The following is a 22880-nucleotide window of genomic DNA, read 5'->3' as shown; positions in this document are numbered from 1 at the left end:
AGGTCCATGCAGTGTTGATGCCTTGACATTTTGAGAGCATGCTGGTTTCTCCTGGCGGCACTGTCCAGTACATGAGCCTGCCACTTTCCCTGGGGAATGACTCACAGTCACAGGAACAAGCTATCGGTTTCATGAGGCCTCATCATGTCACTGCTTGCCAGCAGGGCTATCCTAAGCAAATCTGTATGAGGTCACTGCTGCTCGTGCTCATACAATAGGGTTTTTTGTTCTGCATGGATATACCATGCAGAAAAGCTCTGCAGATAAGCTTTTAGCCCAAATTACATAGACTTAAGTTTCTCATCTGAAGAGCTCATGGTCAGCTGAAGACCATTCTTGGTCAACATTTAACGGTGCTTTCCTCTTCTTCCTTTGGAGATGCAAGCAAGAGCACCCCCAAAAAAAGTCAGAGCGCAGCGTGTGTAGAAGCATGGTCTCAGAAATACAGAATTTCCTCTCTGGCAATGCCTACTGGATACTCCGAGATGGAGCAAACAAGCTTTTTACTGTGTGCTCTGTATTTGTTTAATTGGCCACATCAGTTTGTGTTGGATTGTAGTGTATTTGTGAATCGTGTTGCTGGAGGGACTCACTGAACCCAACAATTTTGGTAATAGTTAACCAGCAATTTCTGCCATCGGTGGGAGCTGGAGGGGCTGAAGGGGTTAGTTGGGATGCAGGATGGACAAGGGTTAAGGTGCTGGCTTAGGATTTCTGCAGCTGAGCTGTCATTTGAAAATCTCCCCATGAACCTTCCCTCTCCTCATTCCCCCATCTCTTTCCCAATTGTTGCCTCCTCTATAAAGCAGTGCTCTGGGAGTGAAAGACACAGAATTGGAGAAAAATGTCATATTGTCATACTATATGAGGTAGCTCAGGCAAAAGCAGAGCAAGGAGCTCTCTCCAGTGATGTGGCTGTTACTTCTCATGAATACTGACTGTGGTGGAAGTCACCAGAGATGGCTGAGGCCATGCTCTTCAGATTAATAGGGAGCATCTGAATTCAGACCTCTAGTCTCTGAGACTGAGCAAGGTCCTGGCCCCTCTGTAGCTGGAATTAGGAAAGTCTCCCCCTCTCTTCCACTGTGATGTGACCATTAGATGATTAGCACTAGTTCTTGTCTAGCAAGCATGGTGTTTAAGGCCTGGGTGTAGTTGTTGCCAACTTCCTGACTTCTGGACATCCTCCAAAGCCTGTGCCCACCAGCAGGTGGATGTGCGTATGTCTAACCTAGATATAGATGGCCCTGTTCATTGCAGGGGTTGGACTGGATGACCTTTAAAGGCCCACTCCAACTCAAACAATTCCATGATTCTATGATACTAAAATCTGATCAAAACTCATTTGCAGAGGCTTTGTAGGCATTACATGGGATCATCTTCACTTTTTGTTGGTTCTGGTCTTTTTTCCCAACTTTGGCAGCTCTGAGGGAGAGAGAAATAAAAAGTCTTAAGCATTTGCATTAACAGAAGCTTGCACTTAAGAGCTGTAAATCAGGGCCTAACAGAAAGCAGAGGATAATTATGTTTAAGGCAATAAGTCTGTTCCTCAGTACCACTAAGATCATCCAGTCTTGATGTCTATCCATCACCATCATGCCCACTAAACCATGCCCTTGAAAGGATACCTCCAGATCAGAAATAATGTTGGCTGTAATTAATTGCCCTCCTTCCAGAATGCTCATTATTTGTGCTGTAATTATTTGAGAAACCTCTGGGAAAAAACAAACAAACAAACAAACAAAAAAACCAACCCGACTACATCCTGCATGGAACCATTTCTTTACTTCCCACGCATAAGAGGAAACCCTATGCCTTTAAGAAGCCGGGTGCCAGCCCCGTGCACGCTGTGCTGTTCTCTCTTGGATCCTCACGTCTGCCTGACCCTGCTCACACAAAATGTTCATTGAAGACAGAGCAGGGCCCAAGCCTGCTGACTCGCTGTTGTGTCTGAGATATTTCAGTCACTGTTCCCTCCCCCACTATCATCCCAGCCCTGGACTCTGCCTGCACAGCTCAGCATCACTCAGCATCTCTCAGCATCCCTCAGCATCATCTCTTGCTCCTGCTGGACTCCAGATAGATGCTGTCACAGGAGAGCGAGGTGCTGGCTTCCACGTTGCTGCTTCATGCTCCTCGCCACATGGACGATTATTTTTATTTCTGGGAAGTGATCTTTGCTGCTTTCCCTGCCAGCAACCCAGGCTGTTTTTCTCTGCGGTTGAGCCCTGCGGTCACATGCGGCTCAGCCTTGCATTTTCAGAGTGCTCCAGATGATCTCTTTGCCTTCGCTTCCACGCCGGGTGATCACATCCCTGACCTCGGATTGCCTCGCCAGGAGATTGCCTTCCAGGCCGAGGGGAATGCTTACACAACGTTAAAAAGAAAACAGAAAAAGAAAGAAGCTGCATGCAAAGAAAAATCCTGCATGAGCCAGAAGCAAAGTGATTTCGGCTCCCTGCATGACACCAATGCTATTTAAAGCACCTCCGGACTGGGGGCAGCTGGGGTTTGTACAATACCCGTTCTGTTGAGGAGGGGGTCATGGCTTGCTGGATTCAGCATTGCTTTTGGGACAAATCCTGCACAGACCCTTTCTTCCTTGCGTGATGCAAGTGGAGTTGTCGGGGTGAAAAACAGTGCAGGGTCTGTCTTCGTGCTTAGGGAGTCAGTGAAGATGTTTAGCCTCTGGGAACAGCCTGATGCACATGTCTGTCTTGATTTTCTATTCCAACACATGTATAACATAGGGCATTATTTTTGTTCCTGAAATAAGCATGTTTCCACTTTTACCTGAATTGTAATGTATCCCCAATATATCAGTCAGCTTAAATACAGATGCTGCACTTTTCTACCATGAACGTACGAGCAAGATGTGAGGACGGGGGATGCTGTTGGGTTGGCTATTAGGAAATTGAGGCTATTGAAAGGATGGGTTGGCTATTAGGAAAAATTTCTTCTCAGAAAGAGTGGTTGGGTACTGGCATAGGCTGTCCAGGGCGGTGGTGGAGTCACTGTCCCTGAAGGTGTTCAGGAAAATGGCAGATGTAACACTGAGGGACACGGTTAGTGGGCATGGTAGTGATGGGTTGATAGTTGGAGTAAATGATCTTAGTGATCTTTTCCAACCTTATTTTTTGATTCTGTGTGCCCAGAGTGAGGCTGGAGTTGGAGATGTGGGTGTCATGTACATCTATGTATGAACCATCCTCTTCAGAACTGCTCCCTTGCACAGATGAAGATCAAGAAGTGGAGGAGCATCACCTCACTGTGCTTGCTGAAACACAGACCTTTGTTGTATCCCTCTCCTGTAGGGAAAGAATGCTCTCACACTGACCCTTCCTGAGAGTACACTGTGATTTTTCTGAGTGTGTGTGAGATGCTGCACTATAGAATCACAGAATTACAAAGGTTGTAAAAGACCACTAAGATTATCCAGTCCAGCCATCAACCCATCACCACCATGCCCTCCAAACCATACACCTTGGTGGGGAACCCTTGTATTGAACATGTCCGGTGACTCTGCCATCACCCTGGGTAGCCTGTTTAATAATTAAAGTAGTTACAGAAGTGCCTGAAACACAGGAAAGGTGGGACACCCACGTATATGTGCATCAAAGTAGTAATGCTGTGGGCAAACAGAAGGACTTATGTTTCCTCCATGCATTACCAGAGCTGGCATTGCTGATAGAACATGTGGGTGACATTAGATCAGTAGGAACAACATCGCATTTTCCCTGTTTCAATGTCATTACCCCATCTTTGTCACTGTTCCAAAATATAATAGGATTTGTTCAGCTGATTTATTCTGTAAACAAGTGATATTAGCCAGGCGTCTATTCAGAGAGTGGGAGAGGCAGAGCGAGGGAATATGCAGAAGGGAATAATAAAAACGTGCTGCTCCTAATGAGGGAATGACCCAGCACTTATCAGTGGGTCGGGGCTATTGGTCAGGATCCGACGCCAAGAAACAAAGGGCTGTAATTGTCATGGCATACCCGCTTCGGAGGGCCATCCACTGCACAGCCCTGCTTTCAAATGCAAAGAGTTGGAAGCGAAAGGCTTGAGTGAATTATACAGAGGCTGACACAAGCGCTTCGCTCTGCATTCCTCAAGCACTGAGATCTGCACCGATAGAGGCAGCAAGTGGGGGATGTTGGTCTGCAGAACTCGAGTGCTGTATTTTGTTGTTTATAGTGACAACCGGGCTCCCTTGCATTCATTTTCCATCAGATGATAAAACCAGACACAACTCAATTCTCCCTGATGCAGATGCGCAGCCCTCGGCTCTTCATTATTTGGTGAGCAAGACAAGGTCATTCATAGAATCATAGAATCATTAAAGTTGGAAAAAACCACTACGATCATCCAGTCCAACTGTCAACCCATCCCCACCATGCCCACTAACCATGTCCCTCAGTGCCACATCTGCCCTTTTCCTGAACACCTCCAAGGATGGTGACTCCATCGCCTCCCTGGGCAGCCTGTTCCAATGCCTCACCACTCTTACAGAGAAGAAATTTTTCTTAATATCCAACCTCAGCCTCCCCTGACACAACTCTGACATCCAACAGAGCACTTTCCCCGTGCTGAAGACCAACAACACATGCAAGTTGTTCATCACAACGCTTAGCTTACCTTTGTGGGACCGTGGTGAGGATTAATTAATGCTTTTAAGCAGCTCTGGGATCTCTGGGAGGTGTCGCCTGCATGCAAAGCAGCATTGTTGTTTCATTTGTATAGCGCTGCTGGTGCACGTGGCACTTTGCAGCCCAAATGATAATTTTGACTGTGGAACAAAATAATAATTATAGTAATTAAGGGAATGTCTGGTGGTGCCGACACGAGGGAGGCAGCTGGACTCTATTCGGCAAGGTGCTGGTGTGCATCAGTGGAATAGGAATAAGGAGTGCCTGGCAGCTGCCAGAAATGCTCCATCTGAGCTCAGATTTAACCATTCTGTTGCCAACAAGTATTGGGGGATAATGGGTCAAGCATATGAAAGAGAGGATAAGTCAGCAAGGTTTCCTACACCCTTCAAAGTTGAATGTGACAGCAGTGATGTTTGCAATGGAGACCTTACCAGGGTCCTGCAGGGTGGATTTTTGTGGCCTGGTGAAGATGAATGTGAGAGATGAATGTGGGGAATATCTCCTTATCAAGTATCTCTATTACATGGAGACACCTGGGAGAAGTTATGACAAGGATGGTGAGGGTTACAGAGGCATATAGAGGGTAGAGCTCCACTCTCTTCTTGCACCTCTATCAATACTGCTGTTGATGGAATTTGTGATGTAACAGCCTTTAGCTGATCATGGAAATCCAGTGTCCTTTAGGACAAAATGCACTTCTCTCCCAAAGGTGACTTTGCCTATCTAGATAAACTCTTTTCACTCTGTACAGACAAAACCATTTTATACAGAGAAAACCTTTTCACCTAAGATTTTCCTGTGACTTTTAGTCCCCAGGGGAAGTCAGTGCAGCTGTGTTTCAGGTGCGTAACACAGCTTTGCAGCTGGAATATGTTCTTACAGAAGAGCTCTAGCAGCTTATTTGATCAATACTTCACTTTTGAAAAATCCCTAAATGCTTATTTACCCAATAGACCATGGTAGTTTCAAAAGCAGAGTCTCCACACTCAATAATCTCTTTTATTGGGGGTGTGAAAAATTTTAAGTGAATTTTTTAAAGCTCATGGAAAGCGGCAAGCTGAGAGCTGCAGAGATCATATTCCTCTCTTTATCCTCATCCACACGGTTCTGCATCCTCTCAGCCCACATAGTGAACTTTTTTTTGGGACTGCAGAAAAGCTCAGCTTCCTGTTACAGCCACATTTTCTGCTCTTTAGGTCCCATCCACTCTTCCTGCGCACAGACACAGTTCCCAACTGGGAGTGAAGGAACCTCAGTGACCACACAGCTCAGTGATCTGACTTTCAGCCCAGCTGCATAGCTTGTTGTGCTAATATAGAGATTTGGAGTAGTACTGCCAGCATTTTTGTGTGAGTGATGTGCAAAAGAGAGGCTTGGCTGACATAGCAATGATGTATGGGACTTGGGATGTGAAGGCCACTATGAACCAGAGTGGTTGTGCTGTCTGAATTTGACAGTCGGCATTGCTTCTGGAGTGCTGTCCCTCTTCCCTGCCTGTACCAGTTTCTTGTGCTCTTGAAATATCCCTTAACTTAAAATATCCAAACAGAGGGAGTGAGGCACTGGAACAGGTTTGGTAGTGGATGCCCTGTCCCTGGAGACATTCAGTGTCAAGCTGGACGGATTCAGAGGAACTTGATCTAAATGTAGATGTCCCTGTTCATTTCAGGGGAGTTGGACTAGATGACCTTTAAGGGTCCCTTCCAATTCAAACCATTTTATGATTCTAAATATCCTACTGAAATATATTCCCAGGTATCTGAATCGGTTCTGCGCTGCATCTTGTATATCCTGGCATCGTTTTTCCTTGGCAGACACTTGGAGTTGAAGCTGATGAAGGATCTTAAAATGGAGGTTATATGAGTACACCATCAGGGTGCTGTCTGCCAGTAGCATGGATTCATTAACCTGGAGGTGTTTCAGGCTGGTAATTGCACCTTTACTTGTAATAGTAGAGTGTGTTCTCTGTAAGCAGACTAAAAGTCAGTATGTCATTTTGATGATGTCATTTTGATGATGACACTATTGATGACAATATTTCAGGTTGGATATTAGGGGACATTTCTTCTCCGAAAGAGTGGTGAGGCACTGGCATGGGCTGCCCAGGGAAGTGGTGGAATCACCGTCCCTGGAGGTGTTCAAGGAAAGGGCAAATGTGGGACATGGTTAGTGGGCATGGTGGGGATGGGCTGAGAGTTGAATTGGATGGTCTTAAAAGTCTTTCCCAACCTTAGTGATTTTGTTTTTGTATTTGGCCTGGAAGCTTGCATATCAAAATTCTATGATTTTTGAGAAGCACATAGTCAGTACTTTTGGGGGCATGAATTGTTTCCTTCAGACAGTTCAGTGCTGCCTCCAGGACTAAAATGCTGCTGTGAGCAGCCCCATGCCAGCAGTAGGACAGTGTGTATAGCAAAAGTGGGAACCAGAGCTGGAGAAAAAGCAATGGGCTGAAAAGCATCTGCTGTTGTTTCTTATGGATTCTGTGGCTGCAACACTGGGTCTGCAGCAACAAATAATAAGAAGAAACCTATTGCCACTGTTGTTTAAATTTTGCAATTTTTTGGATCTAGAATATGTGTAGGAGTTCACTGATCAGTGTACATTGTGCATATCTTTTGGCACACAAATCATTCCAAAATTCAGAACTCAGAGGATGCTAAATTTATGGCAACAATTACTTCTTACTAATAACAAACCAGCTCTGCTGAGCACAAGGCATGAAGACTAAAGAATTCTATTGGTCTCCATAAGGAAGGCAGACTCCTCTTCAGGAAATTGCAAATTTTACGATGTGGAGGTAGATGGTAGATGGGAAGCCTTATGCTCACAGTACAGAAAGAACGTTAATGCAGGCGTAACAAGTCTGTACCATGTTAAGATTCTGCAGCACTCTGGAAACTTGACACCAGTCCTTGAACTGATGCTTAAACTGTAGACCTAAAAACCAAATGCTTGTACAAGTTCAAGTCAATTTGGGTAACTGGTCTTGTGATCCTGAATTATGTTTGAGTGAAAACCTATTAGCAGAGTGGGTGCAATTTCCCTGTAATTGGTGAAGTTACTGTAACTGCACTGTCATTTGTATATGGTGACATGTAATTGCGTGGTAACCACTGCTCTGGTTGCACAAGTAAAAGCAGTGTGCAATTATAATGTATTTCCAAATGCTGGCTCTTTATATAGTTTTCATTATATCACCAAGCACCCTGGAGAAACGATACTGGATATTTTTGTGTGTCATTAGAATGCAGGCTTACTGCTGAAGAGCGGGTTGGTTGGTGATCTGTTCCATTTCAGTTGGTGGCCCAGAGTTCACATCCTTTTGCCCACAAAATTTCCTCAGAATTTCAGATGATAAAGGTCTATGGCTGTTGATGGTCACTGGGCAAGCCCACAGCTTTCTTCTGACCCACTGTCAGCAACACGTGTGATGGGAAGGCATTAAATTATGTGAATGATGTGGCACGAGGTGAACATCAGAAGAGCTGTCTCCATTCTGCACCTGGATCTCATGGCTAGACACAACCAATGGGCTGATGTTGATATGTGAAATCTGATGGTCCTGCCAAAGTTCACAGCACAGAAACTGGAGAGAAGGACATAGAACCATAGAATGGCTAAGGTTGGAAGGGACCTTAAAGATCATCAGATTTCAAGCCCCTGCCATGGACAGGATTGCCACCCTGTCTCCAGGGATGAAGCATCCAGAATCTCCCTGGGCAGCCCATGCCAAGGCCACACCACTGAGTAAAGAATTTCTTCCTAACATATAAGCTTTATTTCTCCTCTTTTAGTTTAAAATCAGTTTGCCTTGTTCTATCACTAGGTTGGATAGACCAAACCCACTGGTCTCAGCGGAATCAGAAGGGAGAGCTGGAGGCAGCATGGTTAGAAGCAGGAATGTTGCTAGAAATGCAGGAGAGCAGAAGCAATCCAGCTTAAGGAAGGCAGGGTGCTAATGCCGGAGAAAGGACAAACGAGCACCTAAACCAGAAGGTTAACCAAGTAGTGAAGCCCATGCTGATGGTATCATGAGGCTATTCAGAGAAGCACAATCCTTGGGAAGCAAACTGCTGCTGCAGAAGTTGGAGTTTAAAGATCTGTGGTTTGCAGGGAGGTGGTTTGCATCATAGCAGGCGGGGGGCAGAGAGAGAAGTGGGGGGTGAAACCAGATAATCATTGTGGTCCTTTTCAACCCAGGCATGATTCTATGATTCTACAATTAGCAGCCCTGCTGGAGGGGGATATATGGTTTACCCCCACTTCAGGCATTCTAGACCCTAAATTCCATTACTTGCATCTGTACATATATCACAAAATTCCTGGTGATGGATTTTCCTAGAGCTTCTATCTCCCTACATTTTTAAACACCCTATGGAGTATGACACACCCTCTACAGGAAGCTCAGTCTTTGCTGATGAGAAGATCTTGCATTCAGGTGATGAAAAGACCTTGGGACCTTGAAAAGATTCAATTAAATATCGCTGTTGATTTCTTACTGCTGTTGGCTCCCTGGTCCTGCTGGCAGCTCAGGCAGCTGTAATGTATGCATTCCCTTCATCATCTGAAGTAGCCAAGCCTGAGATAACAAGAGTGAGAAGCCAAGTATCTGCCACTATACAAAGACAAGGCTGTTAGGTATTAGCTGTAAATCAAAGGCGAGACTTGGCTGTTGGGACAGCCTTCATCCCTGGTGAGGCTGTGGAATGGCTTTGGAGCCTGCTGAGATATCTAAAAAAGGCCCTTGTGCTTTGATTGGGAAGGAAGATTGCATCCGAGTGAAAGTAAAGAGGATGGTTGATCCTTCATCAAAGCTTTTTCCCAAATGTGCGTTGGGCTGTATTTGATTATAAGAGGCTGCTTCAGAGGCCAAAGGCTAAAGTACAGAACCACAGAATCACAGAATCATTACAGTTGGAAAAGACCACTAAGATCACTAAGTCCAACCCCAATTCTTCCGAACCATGCCCACTAACCGTGTCCCTCAATGATACATCTGCCCTTTTCTTCAACATCTCCAGTTTCTCCTATTATCCAACCTCAACCTCCCCTGGCACAACTCTCATCCCATCTCTAGTTACCAGGGAAAGGATGCCGACCCCCATCAACAGATGTTTAAGTGACAACAGCAGCTCAGTAGGAGCACTGTTTGCACTGCTTCCCTAATAGCTGGCACTTCGGCCCTTTTTGCAGTGCCAAATTGCTCACTTCTGCTGGGAAATCAAATGGAATTGGGAAAGGACATGTTGTAATTAGAGTTGTGACCCTTCTGCTGAGTCTGGGGGGCTCAGTGAATCTCTAGAGGGCTGAGCCAGCACCAGCCTTGTTAAAACCATCCTATCCAGAAAAGCTTGGATCTGTTCAATATCTATTTGATAAGCTTAATCCTGGAGAATGCAGAAGCCTGCCAGAATGCTTCTGTAAATCAGGCCCATTCTTTGCACATCCTTCCTATCTCACTGGCGAACGTGACACTTGGCCATGGTGTCACTGATGCAGATGTAACTTCTGGTGTTAGGAATGGACAGCAACCTCTCCACAGCTGAATCCCTACTGTGCATCAGCTTGAGATGGAGAGGCAGCTGGTGGGACTTGGATGCCCTGGGAGCTGCCAATCACTCTGTCATAAAGATATTTTGGATACGTAGAGCACCTAATAAACCTCTGTTTAGCGGCTTCCCTGGGGCAGAGGGGCGGTGAGTAATATTCCCTCATTAGCAGGTGGAATATGATATGGGATGATGGTTTCACTCCAGCTGGTGATTGGAACTAGATGATCTTAAGGGTCTCTTTCAACCCAAACCATTCTGTGTTCTCAGAAATTTGTTCCTTACAACTGCCTGAAAGCTCCCAAGGAAGGTGATGGAGTCACCATGCCTAGAGGTGTTCACAAAAAGGGCAGATGTGGCACTGAGTGATATGGTTAGTGGGCATGGTGAGGATAGGCTGATAGTTGGACTGGATGATCTTAGAGGTCTTTTCCTGCCTTAATGATTCCAAGATTCAATCAAAAAATCCTCCTCCTTTTCTGAGTTACCTACAGACTACGCTGTGAATTTCAGAGTTAGACTTTTACAGCTCGAGATGTAAGGATTGCTTCCTGTCTCCTCAGATCTTCCCTTTGACCCTCTCTGATACTCCAGCTGCTGCAACAGCCATGTTGCAGGCAGAATGAATTCATGTTCTCATCTCCACTTTCACTCTGGAAAGTCATTAACGTGAAATTGCCAAGTGGAGAAGCTCCAGAGAGTTTAACGTGGCTACTTTATATTGCCGTTAGGAGTGTCTGGAATTGAAAATAAACCTGGATTTGCAACTCTTGACTGTTTCATCATAAATCCAAGCTTCCTTATGTGCTTCTCTTTGCTGAAGAAGATGACTGTATTTCTGCCTTTACAAAGATGTTGTGCATCGAGCTGAGAGCCACAGCTGCACAGAAGCTGGCTGATGTTTATTTGCAGGCTTTCACTTGCTGGCTTTTTTTTTTCTTTCTTTTCTTTTCTTTTTTGCTTGTTTGTTTTTTTTCATGCAGACGATCCTCAGAGGAAGCAACCCCAACATGTTACGTGATGTCGTGGTTTTGCGATGTTTCTGTTGTCGGTATTCCACATCATAACATCATGTAAAGCATTGGGAGTTAAAGAGTTAATGTTCTGGTTCTGTGGACCGTCGTTTCTGGGTGCTTTGTTCACGAAGGGGCAGGGGAGGGGCTTCATTCCCCGGAGGACTTTGTGCCCAGATGAAGCAAGGTGGAGGCAGCTCACCAGCCCCTCGCGTTGTTCTGTGCCGAGGAGCACACCAGGCTTTAGAGTAAGGACTTCAGTTTGGACACCCTCTCATTTTGTTTCATTCATTGGCCTCAGTTCCACGTATATCGTGTTGTATTGTGTTATCTTGCATTCCGAGATCATATTTAGAAGTAATTTAACGTCTTCGTCCTCAGATCGTTGCTGTTGCCTCGGTTTTTAGACCCATTTCCCATCTCCCTGCCCATCCCCCTTCTTCCCTTTCCCCGGGCGCGCCCCACAAGTCTCCTGCCTCGTTAGTCACTGGCCTGTAAACCGTTCACACTTTTTTTTTTTACTCTTTCTTTTTTCACACAGAGGGTGGTGACACCCTGGAACAGCCCAAGGAGGTTGTGGATGCTCCATCCCTGCAGGCATTCAGTGCCAGGCTGGATGTGGCTCTGTGCAGCCTGGTCTGTGACCCTGCACACAGCAGGGGTTTGAAACTGGATGATCATTGTGGTCCTTTTCAACCCAGGCCATTCCATGATTCTACGAAGGTCTCAGATAAAAAGAAAAAAAAATCATGGTCATTCTTTAGTGATTGAAGAAAATTAGATAAATTTATTGTCCACTGAATTATTGCCTTCCTAAGCCGTGGTCCAGAAAAATGTTTTAAACTTAGCTTCAGATGTGTGAGAGTGGTCTCACTGATGTCAGCAAAGTCTAATTTTTTGGGCAGTTGTGTGCTGTGATGTTTGGAGTTTCATCTTTATTTTGCTCTGTGGGATCTTCACACTGGGAACTTGCATTAACCTTACTTTCCAAATTGTGCAGTGAGATAGGATAGAAGAGTTGTTCTTGTGATTTTGCTGTTGTCCTTCTGCAGCACTCTGAAGTTGAAGGAAGCACCTTTGCAGATAACTAGATGTTATGAGCTTTCATATCCAAGGATCATATCCATGGAGACACTCAGGATCAAGTTGGATGTGGCTCTGAGCACTGATAGAGCTGTAGGTATCCCTCATCATTGCAGGGGAGTTGGATTAGATGTTCTGTAAGTGTCCCTTTCAACTCAAATCTTCTTTGATCCCACTGGAACATCCGTCTGATAGCCTGTTGAGTTCTAATGCAGTAGATGTCAGGGCTTAGGCAGCAGCAAGCAACAGTCAGGCATTTTCTCTGGTCTTTGTGAGTCTGTGGTTTTCCTCAGCAAGCACAATAAAGCACCACTAAAGCTGTGGAACCTTTGCCTTCTCCAAGGACTTCAGTGAGTGCCCCTTCTGAGCTGGGTGGAGTTGAATAATCTCCATTTCACAGGAAGGAAATAAGGACCCATTGGAAGAAAGGTGCCCTGGCCAAACAGTGTGAGAGAAAGACCCATAACTGCATGAGTGAACTAGCTCCAGGAATAGAAAGTATGTGCAGGCACTATAGTGTATAATCCTTAGCCTGATCCCTGTTGCTGAACAGGGTGTACATTAGTGCTGCTTCCAAGATGTATCATGGACGGTGCTGCAGCTTTTGGAGTCAGATAATTGGATGGGAAATACAATTTAGGTTTCATAGATGTGAGTCACAGTAGTGAGTGTAAGGGCCAGAGAACAGGCCATGGTCTATTTGCTAGTGTGGACTTATCTCAGTGTTTTGTATTGTGGATCCCTTAGTAATGACACACATACTTTATTTTTGGCAGAATTAGAAACATTTAAGACACTTTCTGCAGACTTTCTCTTTGATTGCTAGGTCTTGACTGGTAAAGCAGTAGGAAAAAGACTTAAAATAATATATCCTGCTGGGTTTCAAGAGAAGCAAATTTCCAGTGCTCCTTCTGTCTATAACTCATCAAGAGACTTTGGACAATTTTTTTCCACCTTTGTATTCCTCCAGAGCTGCCTTTGTCATTGATTTGTCAGCCTGCATAATGGTGTCCCTGATGAATGAATGCTTCCAAGATGGCTTAAGAATTGTTGGCTTCAGTTTTTCATACTTTCTTTCTTATTGTTTCATAGCTGTTAACAATTGATGACAACTTCTGTGGCCTGGATATGAATGCCCCCTTGGGAGTATCATCTATGGTGCGAGGGCTCCCCATTTACACTGAAGATGGAGACAGAATGACATCTGTGATCGCTTATGTCTACAAGAACCACTCCCTAGCTTTTGTGGGAACCAAGAGTGGAAAGCTCAAGAAGGTAAGACCAAATGTTGTCCTCTAACTCAGATTTTTCACATATTTATGGAGATTGGCGGTATTGAACGGAATGTGAGCGCAGACCTTATTGTGAGGTGCATCACCTGCTTTAAGGATAGCACATGTTTCAGTTGGCAAAAAACTGTGTTCCACCCACAAGGGCTGAGTGCTCGTTCTGAAGGAAAAGTGTTTTCATCAATAGACAGCTGTGTCTGAATGATAATGAGCGTTATGCTTATGGAGCAACCACGGTTGACGCCACATAAATAAATACACTCTTTATTGAATTTGAGCTTCTGTTCCTCACTCTGTGTTCTCAAAAAATATAAAAGCCTGTTGCGCGGCTGTAGCTCTGTGGTGTAACAGCTGCTGTAGTTCATCATGTACGGCAGTAATGCAGAGCCTGAGAGTTGGAAGCTTTGTTGTGCTTTTAGTAGGTGCTCTTCTTAAGTCAGCAAGAGGTATTAGAAGTGGCCTTGTGCTAATGATGGGCATCACATCCATTTCAACTCCTCCGTGCCAGTTTGGCAACGTTTAAATGCTTGAGCTGGGGATGTTGCAAAATATGATTTGTGAGGAGATGGGTGAGAAGCTGTTACAGGAGTTTGGAGGAACCCCAAGGCTTGGATTGGATGTTGAATCCTCTTTGAATTCCTTTTTGCAAATAACGTCAAGCTGAGGAGATGAATGTACTATTAAAAAGTCTTGTATATATGATGGGCAGAGCAGAGAGGAGAAAGGGATTCATTTGTTCATGGATGCGTAAGGAGGGTCTGAGATCTCTGGTTTTGTTCCTCTTGCTACTGCTTCATTTAAGAACATCAAGGTTTTAAACTCAGGTGGCACTACACCCATGTGGTTGGAGGTATATGAAATAGGATCCTGCCCACTGACAGATGTCTCCAGACCACTTCAACAGAGGAAAAGATGCTGGTGCTTTTGTACAGAGTGTGGTTGTTTTAATGGTCTGCTCTAGCACGTGGAAAAGGAGCCAAATTGTTTTTTAAGCAGTTGTAGTAAAAATAATCTCCTCCCCTGACTAATTAGGTTTTGCTTCCTTGTCATCTGTGATATCATAATAAAATGTTTAGTTCTCCAGCCGTTCTCACTGGGGGAAGAAAATGTGTAGCTGAGATCGGAACGGTAAATATCCAAAAGACCTAAACAGTTAAGAATGCCTATTGCTTCTCTGCTTTCGTGAGCTTTTGGTTTTAATTTTGGCTTTGGGAGAAGCAAAATCAGACATAGCTCTGTCTTTGCCTTTGCAGGTCACAATGCAGAATCCAAGCTTTCATCCCGTTTGAAAAGGGGGAAATAGGAGTGAGAAAGCTTTTTTTTTTTTTTTTTTAAACTGAGTGTGGTAGAGAGCAGAGACATCCTTATAGGGTAAAGAATGAGAAGAGGGGTGCTGAAGCAACTGATGTAACTTGAGAAAGCTGTGTTTTATTCTCTTTTTCCAAACGTGATGAATGTTCTGCCTGCGGTAGTTAGAGCACTGGGTCTGTGTGTCAGAGCAGGGCTGGAGCTGTGAATAAGGCCTTCGTGGGATGAATAATTATCTATCACAAAATCAACATGCAGAGCTGATCATCAGTGCAAAATGAGGCTTCCCCAAACTCATGTGGTTGTTTTGGACGAACTGATCCTGAAAATATGCATTTCCTGAAGGTTTGGCCCCATCCTTGCTATGACTTCTGCAATCTTTTACTTTCCTCCAGGGCTCCTGAGGGTATCTGAGCTCAGGACATCAGCCTGCTTTCCCCCTGCATGGGCCACACAAGGCCAGTTTGGCACTGAGGATTTTCACCTGGTCCCTGCCAAAGCTTCATGGCCTTTCAAGACTTGGTTTTCCATCTTGGCTCATTAGACAGGTGCTATGGAATTGGAAGCAAAGGGAAATACCACACTGGTAATTGCAGCTCCTGCGAAATCCATTGTGTTGGGATGAAATTTGATTTCTGTTTAAAAAAAAAATTGCACATGGGTAAATTGGAATCAGCTATGTAAGATTAGACGAAACTCTGTACCAGTAGACAAAGCCCAAGGACTCACTTTTTCCTGATGGGCCCCTACCACACGTGGCATGTACTGCTGTTTTTGTGGTGCAGTGCAGCTGCTTGATCAAGCCACGGTGAAGCATTTCTGGATAGCACAAAAAGATGAGTTGTTATATTATCTTCAAAGCAGCAGGATCTGCTCAGTTGTTGTTGAAAGATTCACTAGAAATAATTAGAAGATGGTTTTGGAGAAACTTCCCTTATTTTCTTGCAGTTTCAGTCATCTTCCCTGTGTTTTTATATACAAAATGCAGACTATGTATCAGATTCTGAAGAATGAACTCTGTGGAGGCTCTGAAAAGTACCCATAGACATAAAGCAATATCTGTTGATATACAAATGTCACATGTCAAAGGAATGTATCCAGTGGCACACAAAACTTGAAGTAAAATATCGTGCTTTACAGGAACGTATCATTAAAATGAAAACTAGCAGCACATCAGGAATCTGTCCACGTAACCAAGACAACAAAGAGAGAAAGAAAAAGAAAAAGCAACATAGAGATAGGGTAAGAAAAGAGTGAGTGAGAGAGAATGACAAGGCTGGCCCTAGCTGTTCCACTGCCCCAGGCAAAATAGTTCTTGCAGCCCTTGCTCATGCACATAGCTACATGTGCAGACCAACAGGAAGGCTCTGAATAATACACTGTAGAAATATGCCCTCCAATTCTGCCAGCTTGTCCACAGCACAGCGTGGCCTTGCAGAACAATGATATAAATAGGATAAAAATGCTAGGCTCTGAAAAGGAAAAATCTCCCCGTCTGTATCTTGTGGCAGAAACCACAGTCCATGGATTAAAGGTTTGATGGGTGTTGGTGTCAACTTGGGAATAGAGAAGGTAGCTCAGAGATGAGTGGCTGTGAGACAGCCATGCTCAGCTTTTTAATTTAACAGGAGCTTCTATTCTTCTCCTATATATGCTTTTCCCTTCTACACATGGAAGGAAATACGTTGTTTCTTAAAGAAGCTGGGGGGGAAATTAATGCTCTGCAGGTTGCAAGAGATTCGTGTGTAAAGCATGAGGATTCTATCACACAGCTAAAGCAGGTAAATCAGATGAAACGGAAAACTCCTGACCACTTGTGGGCAATGAAGATCCTGTGATGGAACTTAGGAGAAATATCTGTATCTTGGAAGCCCTGGCCAAATTATGTTATGAATACATGTCATGGCTAAGAGAATGTGGCAGCATTCAGTATTCGTTGTGTATCTTCCCTAGGTGTGTAATGTGTGGATACTGCTTTTGTGCAGATAGTTTCCACTCAGGGAAAAAAAAACAAACAAGCAAACAACAAAAACAACTTACTTGCAATTATTCTGTGTGCGTGTGTGGGTTTAAAGAACAACTTAACATTTAAAAATACCAGCTTGGGTACAGCTCCAGGAGCTGCACCTCTGTTCAAAACAACGCTTTGTCCATTCTGAAATGTCTCCTCTAAAATGAAGTAGTAATAATTCACATTTGTTTGAAACTGCTTTGTGAGAAATATTTTTTGATTCCATAAAAATATTTCAATCGAAGCCTTCCCTATGCTAAATTCCTTGCAAAGAAAGAAATTGAACTTAAGTGTCAGTTCTTTCACTCTATGGTCAATATTTCATTTTACATGAAATCTCATCAGTTTGAGGTCTTTGAAGAGGCTTTACATTTAGGGTAAAGGTTTTCATTCAAGATTAGACAGCTCTGAAATGAGCATAGCACTTCCCATCAGGTATCACTTCAATTTAGTAGAAAACTCTCACCATCGGCCAGTTTTATGAACCACCCTTTGGATTACCCTGAACTCTTGAGACCTTGCTTTCTTTGGATCCAAAGCAAAACACCATAGGAAGACTTTTCAATTTGAGATCTCAAATTGGCAGTTCTAATTTTGGGCCCATCTCACAGTCGCATTGGGGTAGATTGGCTTTCTCCAATGAATGGTTGGGATGGAAAGTACTGCATGTTTTAGCTTTTGCTGGCTTCTGGTCGTCAGACCAGCTTTGGCTGACAGCTCTTCCAGTTATGTGCTGAAGCTTTGTTTACAGCCTACTTGCCTCGAGAGCTTCAGAAGGATTCAGCACGTGGCTGGAAGACGAAGCTCCTTGCTCCATGCTTCAGGAAGGTAACCCTGAAAAGCTCTGGCCAGGCTAGTGATATTGCAATGTATCCACATGGCGAAAGGAGGAATTGCGCCTCTTTCTCCTCTGATGCATTACTTCCCATCCAAAAGCTGGAGCTAATGAGAGTGAGCCTTGGGTTTGTTGAGCACAGTTTCATGGATTCTGGTAACTGCAGAAAAAGCCAGATCCTCTCTGTTTCTCCAAGTATAAAGGGGTTCTGAATATGCGCAAGACAAGAAACTCTGTTCTGTTTTGATGTTCCCTGGAGGATATTCTGCTGCTGACAGCGCTCTGCAAATGTCAGCAGGGAAACTGCTTCCTTCTCTTTCCCTCTGCTGCTTTGAAGGAGTCAGATTTTTTAAAAAAAATTATTATTTTTTTTTCCTAACTGTTTGGCAAGTGGACTTGACTGCTCTGAAAACATGCTGTAGAGGCTCCAGCTCCTGCTGAGAAGCTGGTTTCTGCAAGAGGGACTTGCTCACCCTGGCCTCTCCTCACAGCTTCCTAAATCAGCAGGAGTCCAAGTGCTTCACTTGCTTGTGATGGAATGATACAGTTTCCCATCTGTATCTGACGTCTGTGAAGGCTGCAGCTTTCTCTGTCCTGCATTGATGTACAGTCACTTTTTGAGAGGTCATTGCCAGCTTAGATGCCTGAAGAGTATTCGGTTTTCTGGATGTGACAGCAAGAAAGCTGTGTTTGGTTAGCCTTGGTGTGAGCTACCCTTGGTGCTCATGTTGGGTGCCCTGAGAGGTGGTGGCGGAAACCTACGTGAACATGGACCAGTAACAGCTGCCCATACTGGGCTATGTAAAAGCCACTAGCTTGTGATACTGGAGTCTGGCATGACATAAATTGTAGAATCGTAGAATGGCATGGATTGGAAGGAACCTTAAAGCCCATACAGGTCCAATCCTCTGCCACAGACAGGATTGCCACCTACCAGCTCAGGCTGTCCAGGGCCCCATCCAACTTGGCCTTGAGCACCTGAAGGGATGGGGCATCCACAGCTTCTCTGGGCAGCCTGTGCCAGGGCTGCCAGTGCCTCACCGTAAAGTATTTCTGCCTAATATCTAGCCTAAAGGTGCTGGGTGTTCAGTACTCTTTCTCCAGGTGAAATCAAAGTGATAGGACTTATAAATCCTGGCTATATAATCTCTTTCCTTTGAAGCCCTGTTGGGGAGCATTGTTCTGTTCCCCCCTTCAAGTCCATCTTGTAAAAAGTGGATGGGAAGCAAGTTTCTCAGTGCATATCACCTTCCCGGGGCTGCGACCTGGAAAAATCACACTGAATGGTAGAGCTAGCATCCTGAAGGACCTGGGCAAGCTGGGGAAATGGGTTGACAGGAACTTCCTGAGATTAAAGGGCAGCTGGATTAGAAATCTCAAAGTCCCTTCTAGCCTAGATCACCCTGTGATTCATCCTCTGCTGCAAAACTCCAGGCTGTAAACCAGATACAGGACTGTATCTGGGTTCTGCTGCTGAACATTTGCTTTAAACACTTGCTAATTACTCTATCACTGCAAATGGTTGTTTGACCTCTCACACCCCCCATGTCCATGGCCTTGAGACTTCTAGCTACAGCTCCTCAGGGCATTATGCTGCAGTGAGCTTATTGCTCCTTCCAGTGTTTAACTTCAGCAGGAACACTCCCTTTAGTCTGCTAGGGAGGTGGCTGTTTCTAACAAGAGTTAGAGCACGGTTTTTGGCAGAGAGCAATTAATTCTCCCTGTCTTTCCCTCAAGTACCTCTCCCTGCTTTCTGATTATTCAGCAACCTTTATGCTGGTGTGCAGAGTTTGGCTGAGCTGTGCTTTTGCTGGGTGCCTTGCATACATGTGTTTTTGAGGTTTTGGTTTAACAGTGCCTTGTCAGAGATGGGATCGTGTGAATCTCATCCCTCCGGATGCATTCTGGAGCTCTTCAAAGCCCAGAGGTGCTTGCTGGCTGCTGCCATTTGTTCTGTTTTGCTGGTGCTGCTCTGAATGTTTTTATTCCTGACCACAGTGGACTCCAGCAGACCCGGTGCAGTAGAGAAGGCAGCAGGCTGCACTGTCAGCTCTTCAAGGCTTTCCTCAAAGAGGCTGCAGCTTGAATTTGACAGATTTCTAGTCCCAGAGCAGCAGAGCTGGATTCCTCCACTCTGGGCTGAGGATGTGCAGAAAGAGGGTTGTTTGTGACAAAAGCAGACACAAAGGGACAGATAGCAACTGCAGTTCCTGCTGCCAGGTACCTTGTTGAAATCCAGGGTCCCGCAGCCTCCCCAGGGGATGACTTGCAGTGACACTGTTGTCACCTGCCTCATCACAGCAGATGATTTTCAGTGTGGTGTTGCAGGCTCTGTGCAAGATGTGTGGAGTGTTCAGGCTTCCACAACTGATGTGGCTGTGTTGTTCATGGAAACCGTACAAGGGGGAGAAAAAAAATAATGATACATCCCTCTGCCCTTAGTTTTATGTGCTTCTGTTTGACTTCATCCCTCTGTTCCCTGGAAAGCCCTCTGGAAGGGACATCAGGTAACCAGCTTTGATCCTCACCTGCCACTTGTGCTCTCCAGGGTGACAAAGAGAGGCTGTTAGCTCCCATCCACTCCATCTAATGCCCGGATGGATGCTCAGCCAAAATGGCTCTTGTCATTCCTTCTTCCTCTTTCTGTCCCTTTCCCTTTTCACTGGGATAATGACTTCTCAGGGAGCCCTTGAAGTGCCTCTTGCATCTGCCTTTGAATGCCTCTTGCCTGCTGACCCTTCTTATGGGAAGTCGGCTTAAGTGCGATTCTCCTAATTAGTTTTGCTTTAATTTAATCTTTTGAAATAATTTTATCAAAAAGAGGAAACCTTTTACCCGTTCCTCATTTCATTGGCTTGTTTTAATGCACGGTGTCTGGGTTTATTTCTCTATTTTTCTTGTCTCTAGATAGGACATCATTTGCATATTTGATTAAGCTCCATATGTTATCAGGGAGCCAGTTGAAAGAACAGCAAGTCCCTGATAAGGCACTGTGCATCCATCTCTTCCTTTCATAGTCCTTCACTCTATCCCCCCTCACCAGCCTGCAGCTAGGTCTGTGCCCAGAATCACCTCTACAATCTGTCTCATCTTCATCTTCTTTCTTTGGCCACAAAGAATCATAGAATGACTTGGGTTGGAGGGCATCTTATTCAAGGTCAGGCTGAACCAGGCTCTCAGGAACCTGACTGAGCTGTAGATGTCCCTGTTCAGTGCAGGGGAGTTGGACTTAGATGATCTTTCAGGGTCCCCTCCAATTCAAATGGCTCTATGATTGTAGAGTTGCAGCCCCAACACATGAAGATCTCAGGTTCACCTCTGGACAGGTATTGATGTATACATCAAAACTGGTCAGCTCCCATCTTTAGGAAGGAAGCAGGTCTGTGCAGAATGTGGAAACTGAGTGCTGGTGAAGATGATAGGTGTGACAGAAAGGTCCAGGTTCAGTTCAACTGAACCTGTGCACTCCAAACCAACCTGCCTGCTTGCTCATAGCAGAATCCTGTTGTGTCTGTGAGGTATGTATTGCATGAAAGAAGTTTATTTTCACTCTTCACTTTTTATGTTGTCCAGGCCTTTGTTGAGAGTTAAAGCTGGACTCTGTTGCGCTGGTCTGCTGTACAGTTAGCTCATCTACCAACTGCTGTGCAGACAACAGCAGGATCAGAGTGACTAGGAACAGAATAGTCATTGATGGAGATCCATGCTTTTTCCCTGAAATCTTGTGTATTTAAAGCTGCATATAAATACATAATGTGTGCATACACATAAAGGATGTTGTTTTGGGGCTTTGTTCTCTGGCTACTGCTCTGTGAAAACAATTTGTTTTGTGCAGTTTTCCCCAACCCACCTCAAAGAATCCTTTTCTTTAAAATAAGTTGTGGATGCCCTCAAGGAAACTTAAGGAAATGCTTAGTTTAACAGTAACTCTCCTTTCCACTGGTGATGCTTAAACTGGGGGAGGCTCTGCTCAGCCTCTGACCCATAGCAGGACATTTCTGAGGGTGGACAGTGGGCAGATTCCCACTTGCTCTGCTTATGCATCATGTGGTCCCTGTTTTCAAAGAAATTCATAGAATCATAGAATAGTTTGGGTTGAAAGAAACCTTAAAGATCACCCAATTCCAGACTCCTGCCATGGGCAAGGACACTTCCCTCTGGATCAGTTTGCCAGAAGCCAAGTCCAACTTAACATTGAACCAGTTACGGGGATGGAACATGCACAACTTGTCTGGGCAATGAGTTCCAGTGCCAGTTATCCTCTTATAGTCTCCAAAATCCAGGAAATGCTTGGACTGACTTCTAGTAAAGTCAGGTTGGATTTATAACAGCAAATAAAAGTGGTATGACTAGCCATATTAGTGGAGCTGGAGAAGGTACCATGGCTTGCATAAGGTAGCCCTTGGCTATTTGAAAAAAGCTTTTCGCTCAGCTGACACCTTGAGAGTAGGAACGAGGTTTGATTTATGAGCCAGTTCTTAATTAAAAGGCAAAAAGGAGCGTGTCTTCCTTTGTTTGAATGAATGACTTTCAGTTTGAGCTGATTTGAAGACCTCTCCCTGCATACATGCAGGCTCTGCAGTGCAAGGCAGCCTGTCAGCATCACTGTGGTGTTTGTACACCTCCATTAAGGAGCTTTGTGCTGTCTGTATGTCCACTACTTGTGAACACTTCTGCCTAATTCAGTGTTGCTCTAGCTTGGTGTGTGGTTACTGGTGTAGACCATTAGCTTCCTTCTTTCAAAGGGACACTGTCAAATACAGTTAAGGAAAAGTCTCTCCAAAATTGTATCCAGTCTTGTGGTGTTTGTGAAGTCAGTGAGGAGGAAAGTGGAGATCAAATCTCCCTGTTCCTCTACAGCTTTACAGGGTCTCTTCCCCCTAGTGCTTCCTTTAGTTTGGTACAGTGACTTTGGCTTGTTACACTGCATCATTTATCATTTTGTCTTGGTGGCAGCCTGGCTTGAAAACAACGAAACTTTGCTGATTTTAGGACCCACGTGTATGAAGCCTGGAGGGGAGCAGGAGAGAGTTGTGCTGGATTTTGTAGACCCCAACCCATACGACATCTGTGGGAGTGAAGACGTGTGTTACTATGCAGGATTCAGGGATCTGTTCCTGCTTGGTCTGGCACTTGT

At 44.8% G+C, this 22880-nt stretch overlaps 1 protein-coding gene across 9 annotated transcripts in view; it reads left to right on the top strand.

The window, feature by feature from the left end:
- The window catches only part of PLXNA4 (plexin A4), a 445689-nt gene that overhangs the window by 31789 nt on the left and 391020 nt on the right, over positions 1–22880 (top strand). For all 9 annotated transcript variants that reach the window (XM_052680712.1, XM_052680714.1, XM_052680713.1 and 6 more), the window contains exon 3: positions 13393–13575. In XM_052680712.1, the coding sequence (XP_052536672.1) occupies positions 13393–13575 (183 nt within the window). The remainder of the gene's footprint in view (positions 1–13392; positions 13576–22880) is intronic.

This window comes from Tympanuchus pallidicinctus, unplaced genomic scaffold, assembly GCF_026119805.1.
Source record: "Tympanuchus pallidicinctus isolate F22 unplaced genomic scaffold, pur_lepc_1.0 scaffold19, whole genome shotgun sequence".
In the NCBI taxonomy this organism is placed as follows: Eukaryota; Metazoa; Chordata; class Aves; order Galliformes; family Phasianidae; genus Tympanuchus; species Tympanuchus pallidicinctus.
The sequence above is the reverse complement of the archived record's forward strand: the minus strand, read 5'-3'. Positions and strand labels throughout refer to the sequence as shown.